A 16,696-nucleotide genomic window follows, 5' to 3' on the forward strand; every position below is an offset into this window, starting at 1 on the left:
ACCTCAAAAGATCAACTATTATGCAAATTTTATAACACCAAGACATGGAAAACTGTGCTTCCTTTTGCATAATTAATTTTGGTGAAGTAAAGTTAGTTTTCTGTATGTGGAATTGTTCTGCAAAATGAAATGGACCTGCATGGAGAAGGCTCCTAGATGGAGTTTGGAAAGCATTTATAGGATTGCTGCTGGGAGAAGAAAAGTCATGAAGGAAGACTGGGACCTCAGGACTCATTTATGAAGGATCTTCCCAAATTTTCTACTGTTCCTCATTCAGTCTTCTGGTCCTTTGGATTGTCTTTTCTGTTCTTCTTTCCCAGCAAGCCTGTGAGGCAAACAAAGCTGCCCCCTCTTGCTGCTTCTTCTTCTCCTCCTCCTCCTTTGCACATTTTCTTCCCCAGAAACAGGAAGAGTGGTGCAACAAAATTTTCCTTCCCCTCCAAAAAGGATCCCCCCCCTCTGTGGATTCCAGAAGCCAGGAGTGCCTGTAGGAGAGAAAGGAGAGCCCATGGAAAAGCTAAGGAAATATTTTAATTCAAACCTTTCAGCTGAGAATCAGCAGAACAATTTCAGGCTCGGATGGTGGCATTCAGCCCCATGCCCCAGGGAAGTCTACAGGGACAAAGGGCCACCCTTGCCTAGCATGTCAATTTAAGAAGAATAATCTGGAAAATGTTGGGCTTTAGCTTCACTCTGTTCTTCACTAGTTACTCCCCCTCTCCCTGTGAAAGACCAAAGTCCTGTTGGCACCCTGTCTCTATCAGGACCTCCTCCAATTAAATCAGTGGCAGACAGGGATCACTGGAAACAGCAGACTGTTAATTCAAACAACACACTTCCTGATGCTCATTATTTCCTTATGACAGATGTTGCTACCTTCATTATGCACTGATCATCTGGAGGCTTTTGTGATTTTTATCAGTAACAGGAGAATCTGAAAACACTGTCTGCAGATAAATATTCCACACTTACCTAAGACTAGATTACTTTGTTCAAAATTTTCTCTATACCGCTATATTCACCCCCAGTTTAGGGATTTCTAAAGAAATACTTGGATTTATCTTTCAGCTCTGGCCATTATGTCTTCATTTCTCTTTCTTTGCTAAATTCAGAAATGCTATCTAACCTGGAGCTAAGCAGTCATAAGCCGTCTGCTTGTTAAGCAGATACTGCTTTTTAACTGCATGTTCTTTGTACTGTGCTCTGGCTATATATCAAAAGACAAAAGAAACACAAGTGAAGTTGGGACATCAAGAGAAACAGAATCAGTCTAACAATTTGGGGAGGGTCATTCTATTGTAAATAGGTGGAATCTGATGCCAGCTAAAGCTTAAAGAACTGGAAAGGGGCATCTGATAACTGCATTTCTGCTGAGCTATCTTTAATTAAATAGTCTTTCCTCAAGTCATCCATATCAAGGGGATTGGAAGTGTTAATCACACATCCAGACTAATATATGCTGTCTATTCCTCATGGCAATTTTGGCTGGTTAAAATATATTTTAACCTGTGTCATCAGCTCTTCTGTAGACAATTTCGAATGCTTTCACACATGTCCATATGGAAAGGAAAGAAAAAATTAATTAGGAAGATGGGATATCACTGCCTTATTTTAATTCTTTTTCCTTTTTTAGGCCTGCATTTAAGCAAACTTTTTGTTTTTAAAATCATCATTCACTAAAAACTACATCATCACACAGACTTAGCACGGAGAGTGCTAATTATACTATCTAGAATACTGACAGTAAATTAGGAGTTTTCAGAGCACTTACCCCTGCAATTACCCTGTCTGCAAGTTAACCTGTGGAATGTGCTAATGCCATGTTATGTTGTTGCTTCTTAAAAAGTCATGCAATATATTCAAGTCGAATGACAGTGGGTGTCTTGTACCACTAATGAAAACAAAACAATTATAAAAGTGTAAACAACTACTTGATTATATGATGCAATAAAGTACTTATATTGCCTATTTCATAATGAGGTAACTTAATTAAAATTCATTTTAAAGTTGTTCATTAGCATCATGTCTTGTAAAAAAGTCCAGAAATGCTATTATTTTTATATTTTGCTTGCAGATAAGGTTATTCATAGAAAGCTGTTAGTATTAATATGTTCCAAATAACATTTACCTTGCTCCTAATTTGTTCTCAATACATGAACTTGCCAAAAAATTATGAGTATTTTGCATCTAAAATCTTACCAGGCAAAAATACCTCTGTTCGGAGTCAAAAATGCTCCAAACATCCTCAGAAATGACAGGGCTTTGGTGATGTTGTCTAGCCCATCATAGACTATTAGTGTAGGTGTGTTGACTTTTAGTAAACCATAACCAGTCTTCTGAGACACTTAAGCTTACTTTCTCTTATATGAGCTGTTTTTCTTTGTCTAATTTCTTCCATTACTGAACCTTGCAAAATAACAACGATCTGTGGAATCACAGTGTGATATTTAAATGTCAGTTTGAGCTACATGAACAGCTAATAACTCTGATTTCCACCAAGATAGAGATCTGCCTGAAAGCATGAATCTCATAAAAGCTCACGAAATTATCTCTTATCACCAGTTTCTCTACGGTGTAGTAATAGCCAACTCTGCTGTTACCTCACCTATTTCAAAAATTCTGACATTTTCTATTATCTTGAAGGTGGTCTTCCATCCTGTCACTTCTTCTACACAGTTGCCTTTTTCACCATTCCACACACAGAAAATTTGGTTTGTGGCAGTCAAGCAATCTTTTATTTTGCCTCTAGTGCCATCTGAAAAAGCACTAACAATAATAAAGCTCAACCTACACTTTTCCTTACTAGGTATCTCCTTTGCGTTTCCCGCATTTGGTTTTCCTTAATTCCTTTTGCTTCACCAGGAACCTTCTCATGACTTTTGATAGACAACTTTGGGCATAAGAAGACAGACACATCCACAGAGTTACCCTTAAACTCATTTAGTAATAATGAAAGAAAGGCTAGTTCAGGTGACTGTCCCAGAGCAAGTGGAGTTGCTCTGATTCCTGCTTCTCAGATTCCATGTTGAAACTCACTCTAAATAAACCGTTTCTCCACTGCTCTGGAAAGGGTTCTAGAAAGATTGTTCTCCTAAGTAACATTTCTGAATACTTAAGTCTGACCAACAGGGTGAGTCAACAGATGAGATCTACATCTCTGTGCAACAGTCTAGTAGCTGAAATGGAAATGGACTTCACTAAGTGGGGTTCTAAAATCCCTATTATGTCCCTAAAGAAACTTAACTAATAAAGAATTAAAGACATCCTCCTGCTGGGGCAGAATTCCAGAATCAACACAAAAAAGAAGGAATGTGTTTATTACAACCTAAATTGATTCCTAAGTGGAGTTTTGAAAGGCAAGAAACTTCATGCAATTTTACTTTCTCCCCTGTAGCTGCCCAACTTCTTCTCAGTTCCCTGTCATAATTTTTGAGCCGTATAGGCAATTCCAACCTAATTTGACATCAGGGGGGCAATTCTCATTCTGCCAACCATCCAGGCAGTACACACCTAACACTGCCTGACAGCTATATCACCTATTAGTTAGGAAATTAATAAGAACTTCAGTAGGAAACTAGGCTTTAATTCCAGTCCTCATGAAGCAGTTTGCTTTCTTATTACACCCTTCAGATATTTGCATTAAGGAATTTTTACCTAAGTTTTTTTTCTACCGAAATAGAGTAATAAAAATATACATATAAGACAATTATCATACCTGTAAAAATAAAAATAAAATAAAAAAAGAGAAGTGTTTGATGTACAGTGTTAGGCAGTATTTTAACATTGCTGTCAGGACTGAATTAAAAACGCTTTAGTGAGAACTTCTAGAAAATTTCCTTTTCCACTCTAATGCCTCTCTGTCACATGAAGAGGCAATCCCATCCCTCATTCCCCAGCTGTATAGTTCCAGCCTCAGTACAGTTGCCCTCTCTGGCATTCATCAGTCAGTGAGCTGATTCACCTCCATAGCCTTTACCATGGCCACTTTTTTGCTTGTTAAGTTTTCTGCCAATTTACAAAGAGGAATTGGCTCACTAGAACTGGCACAGGGGAGAAATTACTACAGGTTGGATGTGAGTGGTGAGGGAGTGGAACTGGGCTTTTCCATGTCAGCCAACTGTTCGAACAGCTCAGCTGTCTCCTCTAACAACAGCCCATATCTTAAAACATTTTAGCAAGTTTCATTTAAAACTTAAGAATATCTGACCTCCATGGAGATTTGTTGTGCTACATCTTAGAAACTTTCCATAAATCTTCTGTAAACAAGTTTTATTTGACCTTCCAAAAGACTTGAAGCCTAACAGAAAACTAGGTCTGTGTTGATAGATGCTGATATTCAGGTTTCCCATCTTAGTCATAAGTACTCCATTTCACTCAAATACTTTTGGAGTGTGCAACAGTCTCCAGATATTACTAATAATACTACAGCTCATAGACTTCATATTTGTCTTTTGTTGGCAGGCCCAAAGGAATAAAAATCCAATGTTGCTGAATAACCTGGACACCAGCATCATGTTGCTTTAATAGGGTATTTAGCATTGTGAGATATAGCAGAAACATTTTATGAGTGGTATTCAGTATTCTTCGTGTTCAATAGAATTTAATCAGGACAGGGCTGCAGGGCTTTTTGAGCCCAGACAGAAATATTCAGGATGCACATTTTTCTTTGGAAAACCATTAGGTGATGAAAGACTGGATTTCAAAGTAGATGTTTAGGAGCATATTGAGATTTTGAAATTGGTTTGCCCATTCTATAATGGAACTATTTAAGGTAGAACCCTTTCTTAATTAAGAAGTTAAGCCGTGATTTGTTACTGCAAAGCATAGAAAACTAATGGCTTTGCCATAGCAAAGGAAAAAAGAAGTATGTTATATTTAAGTTACTTTCAGTCTAATTTTTTCTAATTCAAAAAGATGAAAAAGTAAGGAAACTCTAGAGAACATGAAAATATTTTCCATAGCCAAAAAAGACCTATTTATTTAACAGATGGAAATATGCTGTTGGGAAAAATAGCAATTTATAAAAATGGAAACTAAGAGCAATAGTTTTGTCACAAAACTCATGAGCATGAAAAAAATCTGTCTTTGATTTTGACATATTTATGAGAAAATGAGTTCTCAAAGATAAAGGTGAAGATTTAGCCCTTGACGTTAAAATGGATTTTTGTTGTTTTCAGGAAAGCCAGGCTTTCATCACAATACATTTTACCAATAAATATTATACAAAGAGTACAAATGTCCTACAAGACTAATTAATAATTTAATGTATGATTTTTACCTTTGTTTGCAGTAATTCACGGAATTCCTATCTTTCTTTTATTTTTGTTTTAACAGTTCAAAACTAACTATGAAAAGAGAATGTTTAAAGTAAATATTCCATCCAATGACACATCCACAGTGGCTTCCATAATAAGCAATGTGTCAGAAGCAATGGAAACCCTCACCCGAATGAAAGAGGAAATAGTTCCTGTTCCAGGTTCTGTAAATGGAGTGAATGCCCTTGGCTTGGTGGTTTTCTCAATAAGCTTTGGCCTGGTGATTGGAAGCATGAAGGAGCAAGGTCAGGCATTAAAAGACTTCTTTGATAGTCTTAATGAGGCTATCATGAGATTGGTAGCACTAATCATGTGGTAAGTGCCTCTTTGATAAGTTCCATTTTAAGTTACTAACAATATTTTTTCAACAGTCAGGCACTGGGTAGCAAGAGCCTGTTTGGCAGCAAGTCAGACAATAGGATCTTAACTGACTAGTAGCTTTTTTCATAAATGAATCATAGAATCATAGAATGGCTCAACTTGAAAGCAACCTTAAAGATCAGCTAGTTCTGACCCCCCTGCCATGGGCAAGGACACCTTCCACTTAGATCAGGTGGCTCAGAGCCCCATCCAACCTGGTCTTGAATGTTTCCAGGGATGGCACATCCACAACTTCTCTGGGCAACTTGTTCCAGTGTTTCACCATCCTCATAGTGAAGAATTTCTTCCTCATATCTAATCTGAATCTACCCTCTTTCAGTTTAAAGCCATTACCCTTTGTTCTATTGCAACAGGCCTTGCCAAAAAGTCTGTCCCCATCTTTCTTATAAGCCCCATGATATAACCCCACTGATAGGCCACAAGGTCTCCCCGCAGCCTTCTCTTCTCCAGGCTGAAAACCTCCAACTTCCTCAGCCTGTCCTCATAGGAGAGGTGTTCCATCCCCCTGATCATCTTTGTGGCCTTCCTCTGGACTCACTCTAATAGGTTCTTCTTATGTTGGGGGCCCTACAGCTGAACACAGTACTTCAGGTGGGGTCTCATGAGAGTGGAGTAGAGGGGCAGAATCACCTCCCTTGACCTGTTTCTTTTGATGCAGCCCAGGAGATGGCTGGCTTTCAGGGCTGCAAGCGCACATTGCTGGCTCATGTTGAGCTTCTCAACAACCAACACCCCCACGTCCTTCTCGTCAGCGCTGCTCTCAATCCATTCTTGACCAGCCTGTATTTGTGCTTGGGATTGCCCCGATCCAGGTGCAGGACCTTGCACTTGGCCTTGTTGAACTTCATGAGGTTGGCACAGGCCCACCTCTAAAGCCTGTCAAGGTTCCTCTGGACGGCATCCAGTCCCTCCGGCATGTCACCCACACTACAGAGCTTGGTGTCATTGGCAAACTTGCTGAGGGCACACTCAATCCCACTGTTCATGTTGCCAACAAAGATATTAAACAGTGCCGGTCCCAATACCAACACTTGAGGAATGCCACTCATCACTGATCTCCACTTGGACATCAAGATGTTGACTGCAACTCTTCGAGTGTGACCATCCAGCCAATTGCTTATCTACCATGTAGGCTACCTGTGAAATCCGTGTCCCTCCAATTTAGAGATAAGGGTGTCATGCGGGACAGTGTCAAATGCTTTGCACAAGTCCAGGTAGATGATGTCAGTTGCTCTTCCCTTATCTACCAACACTATAACCCCGCTGTAGAAGGCCACCAAATTTGTCAGGCATGATTTGCCCTTAGTGAAGCCATGTTGGCTGTCACCAATCACCACCTTATTTCCCATGTGCCTTAGCACAGTTTCCAGGAGGATCTGCTCCATGATCTTGCTGAGCACAGAGGTGAGACTGACTGACCTGTAGTTCCCTGCGTCTCGAACGCAAGAACTGCAATTCTGTATATCAAAATTTACCAAAAAATACCTACCCTTTTGGTGTATTTTGCTTTTGATGTGAGAAAAATCAGGGTCTATGGCAGAACTTGCTAAGCTTATACAAAGCCATTCTATGTCTTCATAAAGATAGCAATCACAACAGCATGCTATCAAACTTTCCTTATATCCTAATCTGACTTCACTAAAAGAAACTGACAAACCTCTCCCATAATCTTATTTCTACACAGCAGGACCTTGTTATCATTATTTTCCAACACAACTGGTTCCTGCAGTTGTGTAGTGCATATGTATGTCCTTGCATTGTAGCTGCACTGCTTACACATACACATAATTTTCCTACTTTCTTTGTTGGTTTCAATAGCTAAATAAAACCAATACCTTTCCCTCAAACATTAGGTATGAAGTTTTTTCACCACTGGAGATTCATTATTTGTCAAGCAGAAGGTTAATTATGAAAAGAAATGTTGTCTTGTTACCTTCTTTACTACAGAAAACAGACAAACAAACAAATCAACTCCAAAAGTCTACCCAAGAGCACACACACATATGTTGCAGTACTGCATACAAAACTATAAATAAGTAGGTTTTTTTTTCCAGTAACTGAAATTCTATTCTGCAGGGAACATCTATACAAAGCAAAAATCTTTCCTCCTTCTTTACAAGCACGCTTAATATGATAAAGTAGTGGATGAGAATTGTTACTTTTCTGAGAAATTTCTACATGGATTTGATGGTTCGAAGTGCAATTGAGATATACTGGACAAATTTTGTTCTGTGGTAACTTAATGTGAAAGGACAAGTGGACAATTATAGAAATAAGGCTATACCAAAAGTCCAGCCACAGCAGAATTATGTTAGTGTTTTATGCTCAGCACTAGCTCTTTCTTTTTCTGTAGCTGTGCTCACCAACCGGAAAAAGCAGATTATACCACCTTTGTTGCTGCCCTACAATGCAGCTAACCTCTATCATACACATGGCTTCACGCTAAAGTATTTATCCAGTGCCACACTGGATAAAATGGGGCATGGCCAGAAGCAGCTTGAATGCATCGGAAGTTATCGGCCTTCTGTGGGGGTTCCTTCCCTGGCAACACAGGAAACAGCACTGGCAAGATAATGGAACTGGACACTTGGCACAGTCTCCAACTATGTCAGTTGAGCCTTTGTTCATACAGAAAAAATTATAACACAATTGGCTAAACTAGCTTTTAAATGACGCTTGGATTCCAAAGAGAGCTTCTCCCTGCATGTCTGAAAGGCATGCTATACATCTTGAAATCCTTATCAGATCCTGAATCTAAAAGAGCCTATCAGAAACATTCCATGCTGTGGTTTAATCCAGGTTGAACTGTTAAGAGTTAAACTCTTGAACTGCTTCTGAATAATTGCAGTCGTCCTAACAGTGAAACCCTACATTCAGGCATGCATATAAACACAAAAGTTATGGATGGGAAAGTGAATTTCTACCTTGTTCAGTACAATACTGATTTGATTTCTTATTTGCAGGTATGCTCCACTTGGAATCCTCTTCCTGATTGCTGGAAAAATTGTTGAGATGGAAGATATGGGTGTGATCGGTGGCCAGCTTGCCATGTATACTGTAACAGTTATCATCGGTCTGCTAATTCATGCTGTCATTGTCCTACCTCTTCTCTACTTCCTGATCACTCGTAAGAACCCTTGGGTATTTATTGGAGGCTTAATCCAGGCATTAGTCACAGCTTTGGGAACGTCTTCCAGGTATAATACAATATTTCAAGGCCATATTCTTTTTATAATATTACTGGTTTGAGAAACAATTTTGCCTAATGTAATTTGTTAACTCGTATTCAAATATTCACTTGGGCACTTTATTTCAGTTCTGCTGCCCTCCAATAGAAATAATTATTATCATTATATTAACTTGAGCTCTCTTTTCTATAAGAATCCCTGGACAGGGATGTAAGGAGTCTGTTCGATGATGTGGACTGTATGGCTGGAATCCCTGTGACTTTGATTAGCCTTGGTGTTTGAGATTTTTGAATGGTTTGTGATCGCTTCTGGATAAAGGATACAGCTGGCAAAGGATGTGCATGGCAAAATGGAGCAGCAAACAGGAAAGTTCAGAGGTGATTCTGAGACAGCTTCAGAGCCCTAACTGGCAGCTGATGTTCTGTGCTCAAAATTCTGATAGCCAGTCATTGGTATACAACCTGCAACAGAAATGCCATTTTTGCTCTTTGTTGATGAAGTCATAGGTACATCATATGAATAAAAAAAAATTTGCATCTATGATGAAAGGAAACATCATTGTAATAAAATATACATTTCCATATCATATGACCTTTCATAAAACACCTTTAATTTGCATAGATTTTAAAAGTGTCTCCTAAAGACAGATGTTTTAAATCAGACATTCTGTATTAAGAAATTCAAGTCCCTGGTGTTTGGGATTATTTTGAAGATCTGGATGAGAAGCTAGTGTGACCGTTAATGTAGAATCTGATTAGTTTTTGTATAACCGGAAGAGCTCTTAAGGACTTAAGAAAATTATGACGGTATATTAACGGGTAGAGAGGGACAATTACTAATTTCACATTTGACATTTTGATGTTAATCCTTGCAAATCTGTGGAATGCCTAAAAGGGAATTTGATTAATAACGATTTTTAAAAGAAGATAATAAAACTAATGCCAGTCAACATAATTTAAAAGAAAATAGAGGATTTGTTCCAGCTTCTGTCAGGCGTTCCACTTGGTGCTGCTCAAGATTCTCAGTAAGAATCTAGACTGATGCAAGAAAGCATACTATACTGCAAGTGGCTTTAAAAGCTGTTTAAAATTCAGCTGTAAGCTGACTGTCATCAAAGAGATTTTTTAGCAGTCTTCCACAGCTCTTCTTTGCATTTCATCAGTATTTTATTTTATCAATATTGGCAAAGTTTTGAAAGACATGGAAGTCTGCTAAATAGTTAGCAATGAAGAGTTCACTGAGACGGAGAAACCTGAATCGTTTGGTCTTGAAAAGCCTCTTTACTTCGGTGTGATCAGGTGTAGAGATACATCTTTAAGAACAAAGAGCCCAGCCAGCTCGTATAAAATGAGTACCTTACCCTTCCTTCTGAGGCAGTGTTTCTGAAAAGGAACTTGGCGTCATGTCAGCTGAATGGGCAAAAGCCAAAATTCTCAGTTGGGTTGGCCTTTAAATGAAATTATCATTTATATCATATTGGAGGTAGCAGCAGAGGAAAAAGATTAAGTGGTGTATGGGGCCTGGCTGGGGCAGAGTTAACTTTCTTCACAGCAGCTCGTATGGTGCCATGTTTTAGATTTCTGACCAAACCAACACTGATCACACACTGATGTTCTAGCTATTGCTGAACAGTATTTGCACAGCGTCAAGGCCTTCTCTGTTTCTCACTCTGCCCCTGCAGTGACTAGATCGAGGGGTGCGGAACAGGTTGGGAGGGCACGTAGCCAGGCAGATGACCCGAACTAACTGAAGAGGTATTTCCTGCTATATAACATCAAGATCAGCAATAAAAAGGGAGAAGAGGGGATTTTAGGTAGGCCAGCCATCTTTCACTCGGGAACTGGCTGGGAATTGGTCTACCTGTGGGAAGTAATGAGTGAGTGCCTTTGCATCAATTGTTTGGTTTTGGTTTGTTGGTTTGTTTTCTTTCCCTCTTCTTCCACCTACCCTTTACTTCTTCAATTTTATTTTTTTTATGTCAGTCCCTGCATTTTCTTGCTTTTACTGTTCCTTTCCTCTTTGCCTGCCCCACTCAGGGTGTGGGGGCAAGTAAGCGAGTAGCTGTGTGTTGCTTAGCTGCCTACTGGTGTTAATCCACGAGTGGTAAAGTAATCTGTCAAAGTGCCCTTCCCAGGGGAACCAGCAAATAAATAAGAGAAAACATGTTGTTTACTGAAGGCTTGGATAGCTCAATTTGTATAACTTCAGGAAAACAATGATGATTCAATCATAACTCCATGACATAAAAATTGAGAAGTGGGAATCGTGACAAAATAGTGAAGTTAGACACATTCAGACTAGGGACTACATGGACAGTGACAGTAATTAACCATTGGAAAAACTTTCCTAGAGCATTAGGAGAATCTCCATCATTAGAAATATTTGAATTCAGCCTTCACATTTTCTAAAAAAATATTCTGGTAAATCACATAAAAATTAAGACAGAACAATCTGTTGTCATCACAATGACAAGAGACACACTTTTCATTCCCTCTTTGTAGCATTTGTATCAACTATCGTCTCTTTTTTTGTTTCAGTTCTGCAACATTACCTGTTACATTTAAGTGTCTAGAAGAAATAAATGGAGTGGACAAACGAGTTACAAGATTTGTACTCCCAGTTGGTGCTACAATTAATATGGATGGAACTGCCTTATATGAGGCTTTGGCTGCAATTTTCATTGCACAGGTTAACAACTTTGATCTGAACTTTGGGCAGATTATCACCATCAGGTACAGAAGCCATTATTACCTACACCTAATAAAAGCATCTTTATGATGACTCCTTCTTGCTGTTATATGTGGGATTAAACAAAAGCATCTAGAGCTAAAACCAATAACTGCTAAAGTAGCTGACTAACGGTAATGATTATTAGCTAAAATTTTGAAAAACTGTAATGACACAGCTATCACTGCACTTAGTAGAGTTGACACAAACAGTTTTTAATGACTTTTAAATTTTCTTTCTTAAGAACTCACACAGCTGTTGGAAGCTACAGACTTGCAATCAGTGCCAGGTTGTTTATAATGCAAGTACAAAGCAGTAGCATAAAAGCATCATTGTGCAAATGCTAGGAGAGGTATTGTTTGCTAGTCCTGATGGTCTCAGAATACAAGTAGAGCAAGCTCTGTAAGGAGCAGTAATACCTTTTATTACACCAGCTGATATAGGTGGAGAAGATAGGTATGTTTTTCAAGCACACAAGCCTTCATATTTGAAATGGAACAGCAAACAACCCACTAAGTAGCACTCAATGATAACTGATCTGCATTAATTTCATTATGTTACTCAAACAGCTTAAGAGAAAAGGGTGATGGGTACATGTGCAGAAGAAATGTCAGCAAGGGGAGAGAGGGACACTGTATGACAGAGAGACAAGTATTTATCACCTAGGAACACTGAAAGTTCAGATATGGTGAACTGGGAGTGTAGAAGATTTTCATGCATAAGTGCTTCTCTCCATAAATCCACCAGCTTAGTTCAATATTCATCAACAGAAGGCAAAACTCTGCCTTCATGCTCCAAGGCAATAGTTCCACATTTATTAGTAGTAGAGGTGCTCACTGCCAAATCACATGACAAAACAAATTCTTCCTAAACCATGTGTGAACAAGTGTATTTCTATCAAGTTACTAGACTGTATGATTCAGGGTTTCTGGCAGCTTTCTGCTTTCTGATGGCAAAATGCCAGCTGCTGGAGGACAGATACTTCACCTGGCATAAAGTTACGGTGAGATGGACAGAGAACAAAAGTTCCTGCATTAGATCTGCCAGGACAAAATTACCTCCTCAGCTTTTCTTTTAACATGTTTGAGCTTGTGGAGTGAGTTTGCTCAACAGGTGGGAGCATGTAGCTACAATGTTCTTGTCTGGCCCTTAGCATCTAGTAGGGGATTTACTACCTAACAAAATCATGTTTTGAGGGTTCTGGATAAAAGTTTAGTGTAAACATTTTGGATTAAGATCCACACTCCCCTGCAGCTATGCAATGTTCAGATAAGGGAATGGGCTCATCTTTTTATTTACTACTGAGCAAATACCTTCTTGCTTCACATGTGTTTTTAATGTTTGCCAGATGGTAAGGAGGGTTTATCACGGAAGTCAATTAATTGCTCTTGCCATCACTTTGCACAGCATCACAGCTACAGCTGCCAGTATTGGGGCTGCAGGCATTCCTCAAGCTGGACTGGTCACCATGGTCATTGTGCTTACATCAGTGGGTTTGCCTACAGATGATATCACTCTTATCATTGCAGTGGACTGGTTCTTGTAAGTATTTTTGTGGAGTCACTAAGGGCTTAGGTATTTAGAAATGCAATAGCCATGGCCTTTCTGGCAATACTGCAAGCAGTGGTGAACTTCTTTTGCTGTGGAGGGCAATTGGAAAGAAACATTAAAAATAATCACAGTTTCTTGCGATTAATGTATTTTCTTAGAGCAGATGGTGAGGGATGTTACTTAATGATGGTTCCTCTTGCATGCAAAAGGGTTACCTGGATCCTTAGCGTACTAAGAAAACTTTCAGACACACTGTAATTAAATTAGCAAAAAATTGCTCTAGTCTTCTATTTTTTGTAGGATGGCAGTGAAAACCTTTCCATCAATCAGGTGCAGAGCTGGTTCAGGTCCTACTGAGTTCATTGCAGCCCTACTGACTATCTAATCTAGAAAAGGGTCATATGTCTACCCCATGGACACAGAAATGAGAAACAGTTGTGTAACTCTCTTACCGAGCCACCACAATGTATTGCCCCTTGGTTTTTCCATTCCTCTGTCCACAGAAGATTGACACCTGTAGGTATACTTGGAAATCCCTTAGGTTCAGGAACTAAATCAAAGGCAGAATGTTTCCTCCGACCTCTATTTCACCTAACCCCTACTAGTTATAATTTCCAGAGGCTTTTACTCTTCAGTCTTCTCAGGTAATCCCTGCAAGAAGTTGCCCATGTTATTATAAGAACATAATGTCTTCAAATTATTATCTAACCACACGCCCACAGCCTTCTGTAGGTGGACACTTATCGAGTAACAGTGCTAGGCACTCCTCGTCAATCTGGGCAGACCCCACTAAGAGGGCTGGATTGTTGTAGTTTAATTTGAAATATCTCAGCAGGATTCCACCCTAAATTACTGACTGTAGTTTACGGTCAGGAGGGAAATGACCCTAACAAGGTAGATCCTCATTGACTTACATGTTCAGAGGATATAAACTCACACCACTGGAGTATAGAAACGCCTCTGAGAAGCATCTGCCATATGGTCCCTTTGTCGTCCCCATAACACAGCTGTTTCTTGCTGTGAAGTTGCCAAGAGTATTATCACATTTTGAGACTCCAAATCCTACTGTATTTGTTAATTTCTGTAGAAGAAATCACGGCATTAACAGTTGAGATAAATGAATATACATAAAATAGCCAAATCATGTAGCAGCTATTCAAAGGCCATTTTATCAGCTAGTCTGCATGCTTCCCTGAACAAGTGGTGAAATCGAGGCTAACTTACTATTTCTCCTTAGGGATCGTCTCCGTACCACTACCAATGTCTTGGGAGACTCTATTGGAGCCGGAATTGTTGAACATTTATCACGGCATGAGCTGAAGAACAGGGATGCTGAAATGGGTAATTCTGTGATAGAGGAGAATGAAATGAAGAAACCCTACCAACTGATCTCACAAGAAAATGAGAGTGAGAAGCCATTAGATAGTGAAACCAAGATGTAGGGCAAAGAAAGCATGAGTCCAACACTACAAATGTGGAAAACACACACTTTTTCCAGCCATTTATATCTTGAATTCACCAAGTTCACTTATTCCTCGTTTTCTCCCTTTATGCTAGCACTGGAAAGAATTAATGAAAATCTATTCCAAATTAGCAGTGATCACAGTATATGTTGGCTCCCCATTTAAAAAAAATTAACAGGCAACAATACTGGTCCTGCTAGACATGTGCTAACTGAGGATAAAAAAGAGACATTGTCAATTAAATAAAAAAAAAATCAGTGTATATATTACCAGTCCTGTGAAACTTTTTTTTTTTTTTATGAACTGGAAAGTAAAAACAGATAACAGAGCCTGAAAATGATTTTATTTTTTTAAATACCTGTTGCAAAATTCCTAACACATATTAAACCACAATCAATACTTCTAACTTGATAACTGCATCCAGCTAAGTAAATTAACAGGATTTTTGCTTTTTTATCCAATTTTTTTTCTAGTGTTATATTGTTGTTCAAATACAAGGAGGACAATGAAAAGAAGGACATTAATTGAAAGGATAGAAAGAGGGAAAGATATATAAATAAAGAAAAAAATACCCCGAATCAGCACTTTTATCAGCTGAGTTGAAATATTTCTGAAAAAGTTATTATATCTAGACACAGTTTTTTGCATCAGCCTCAGCTGGTCTTGACTAAAACTTAGTCAGCTCCCACTGACTTGCAAATATTTACATGTGTACATATGTATCTCCAGTATCCAGAAGGATTTGGCCCCTTCATTTGAACATCACAACCCATCTGAAAAATCTGTGTGTGTGTTTGTAGGAGCAAGGCCTCAGGCTGGAACAGAAAATGTGTCTTTATCTCTGTTTGGAAAAAAATACTCTGGCTATACCAATTATCTACTTAATAATCAATAAAAAGAACAGACGGCAGTGCTGGCCTTCTGCAGAAGGTGCAGAAGGGTGAGATCCTCAGATCCTAAAGGGACTGGATTCTAAACCCGAATCCCTGAAACCAGCAGGAGGTTTTCTGATTGAAAACCTCACAAATGTTTGGTCATCCCACTGATAAATTATAGAGCTATTAGCTGGATTTACATTTTTCCATCTGGAGCAGAAGGGTCCCTATCTCAATGTGAAATTTCTAAATCCTTGTGTGTTTATCAGTAGCGTCTCAAAAAGAAAAAATAACCATTTAGAAAATAAAACTAATGGGTGCTTTTTCACCTTTTACTAGGAAAAATATATACATTGCAAAATAGTAAATACTATGATAAATGTTTAAATTTTAATTAGAAAGGATTTTAAAGAAAAATATTGTAAGTTTCTTTCAGGGAATAGATAAGGAAAGAATGAAAAAAGGGAGACAATGCACTTGTAATCCTGTGGCTTTTTTTGTTCATTTCGAGATATTCCCTGATGAAGCCTTTTTCTAGAAATATAAATTATGTATTTTTTCCTTTTTGCCTTGTATTATTATAGAGGTTAAACTGGAAAGTTTTATAATGCAGTTACATTTTTGGGGATGAAAAAACATTAATCAACAGGCACAATAGTGTTGAGTGGTCTTTTTTATTAAAATGTTCAGTTGACTTCTTTCTCCCTCCCCCTACCAAAAAATTCTGATGATGGATATGAAGGATTCCCTTGTAATGTCCCAGATGCAACTCAAAGAACATTCAATACGTTGCTTCTGTCACTAAAAGAACATAAATAAGGTGCACAAGTAACTGTAGTGAAAATGTCAGCATGCTGGTTGAAGGCAAATATTTTCCCAGGCAAGCCTGGCTTTTTAGGACTGAAAACTCCTGCCCACCTTCTCCAGCTGAGTAACCCAGACAATACAAGCAGGAACTCTCCAGTGAATGAAGTGAGCAGGGTTTCATACAGAGTATTGAGCAGTCAAACCAACAAAGCTCTAAATGAATCGCTGACTGAAAGAAAACAAGGGGGGAGGGGGTGTTAGGGTGTTTGCTAAGAGAATGCAAATCTAGGATACAGGCAGGCATTTTCTGATATGTCATTAGAGATATTTTTATATAGATACTGTATTCAGAATGTGTGTATAAACATTAACTGTAGAATTTATGACAT

The 16,696-nt window shown here is 38.6% G+C and overlaps 1 protein-coding gene across 2 annotated transcripts in view; it reads left to right on the forward strand.

The window, feature by feature from the left end:
- Window positions 1–14,994, forward strand: part of SLC1A3 (solute carrier family 1 member 3) — a 66,858-nt gene extending 51,864 nt beyond the window's left edge. For both annotated transcript variants that reach the window (XM_009647313.2, XM_035902724.1), the window contains 5 exons: window positions 5,335–5,630; window positions 8,660–8,893; window positions 11,422–11,616; window positions 13,019–13,153; window positions 14,400–14,994. In XM_009647313.2, coding sequence (XP_009645608.1) covers window positions 5,335–5,630; window positions 8,660–8,893; window positions 11,422–11,616; window positions 13,019–13,153; window positions 14,400–14,604 — 1,065 coding nt within the window. In that variant the 3' untranslated portion in view covers window positions 14,605–14,994. The remainder of the gene's footprint in view (window positions 1–5,334; window positions 5,631–8,659; window positions 8,894–11,421; window positions 11,617–13,018; window positions 13,154–14,399) is intronic.
- The last annotated feature ends 1,702 nt before the right edge of the window (window positions 14,995–16,696 follow it).

This window comes from Egretta garzetta, unplaced genomic scaffold, assembly GCF_000687185.1.
Source record: "Egretta garzetta isolate BGI_Z169 unplaced genomic scaffold, ASM68718v1 scaffold59, whole genome shotgun sequence".
NCBI lineage: Eukaryota > Metazoa > Chordata > Aves > Pelecaniformes > Ardeidae > Egretta > Egretta garzetta.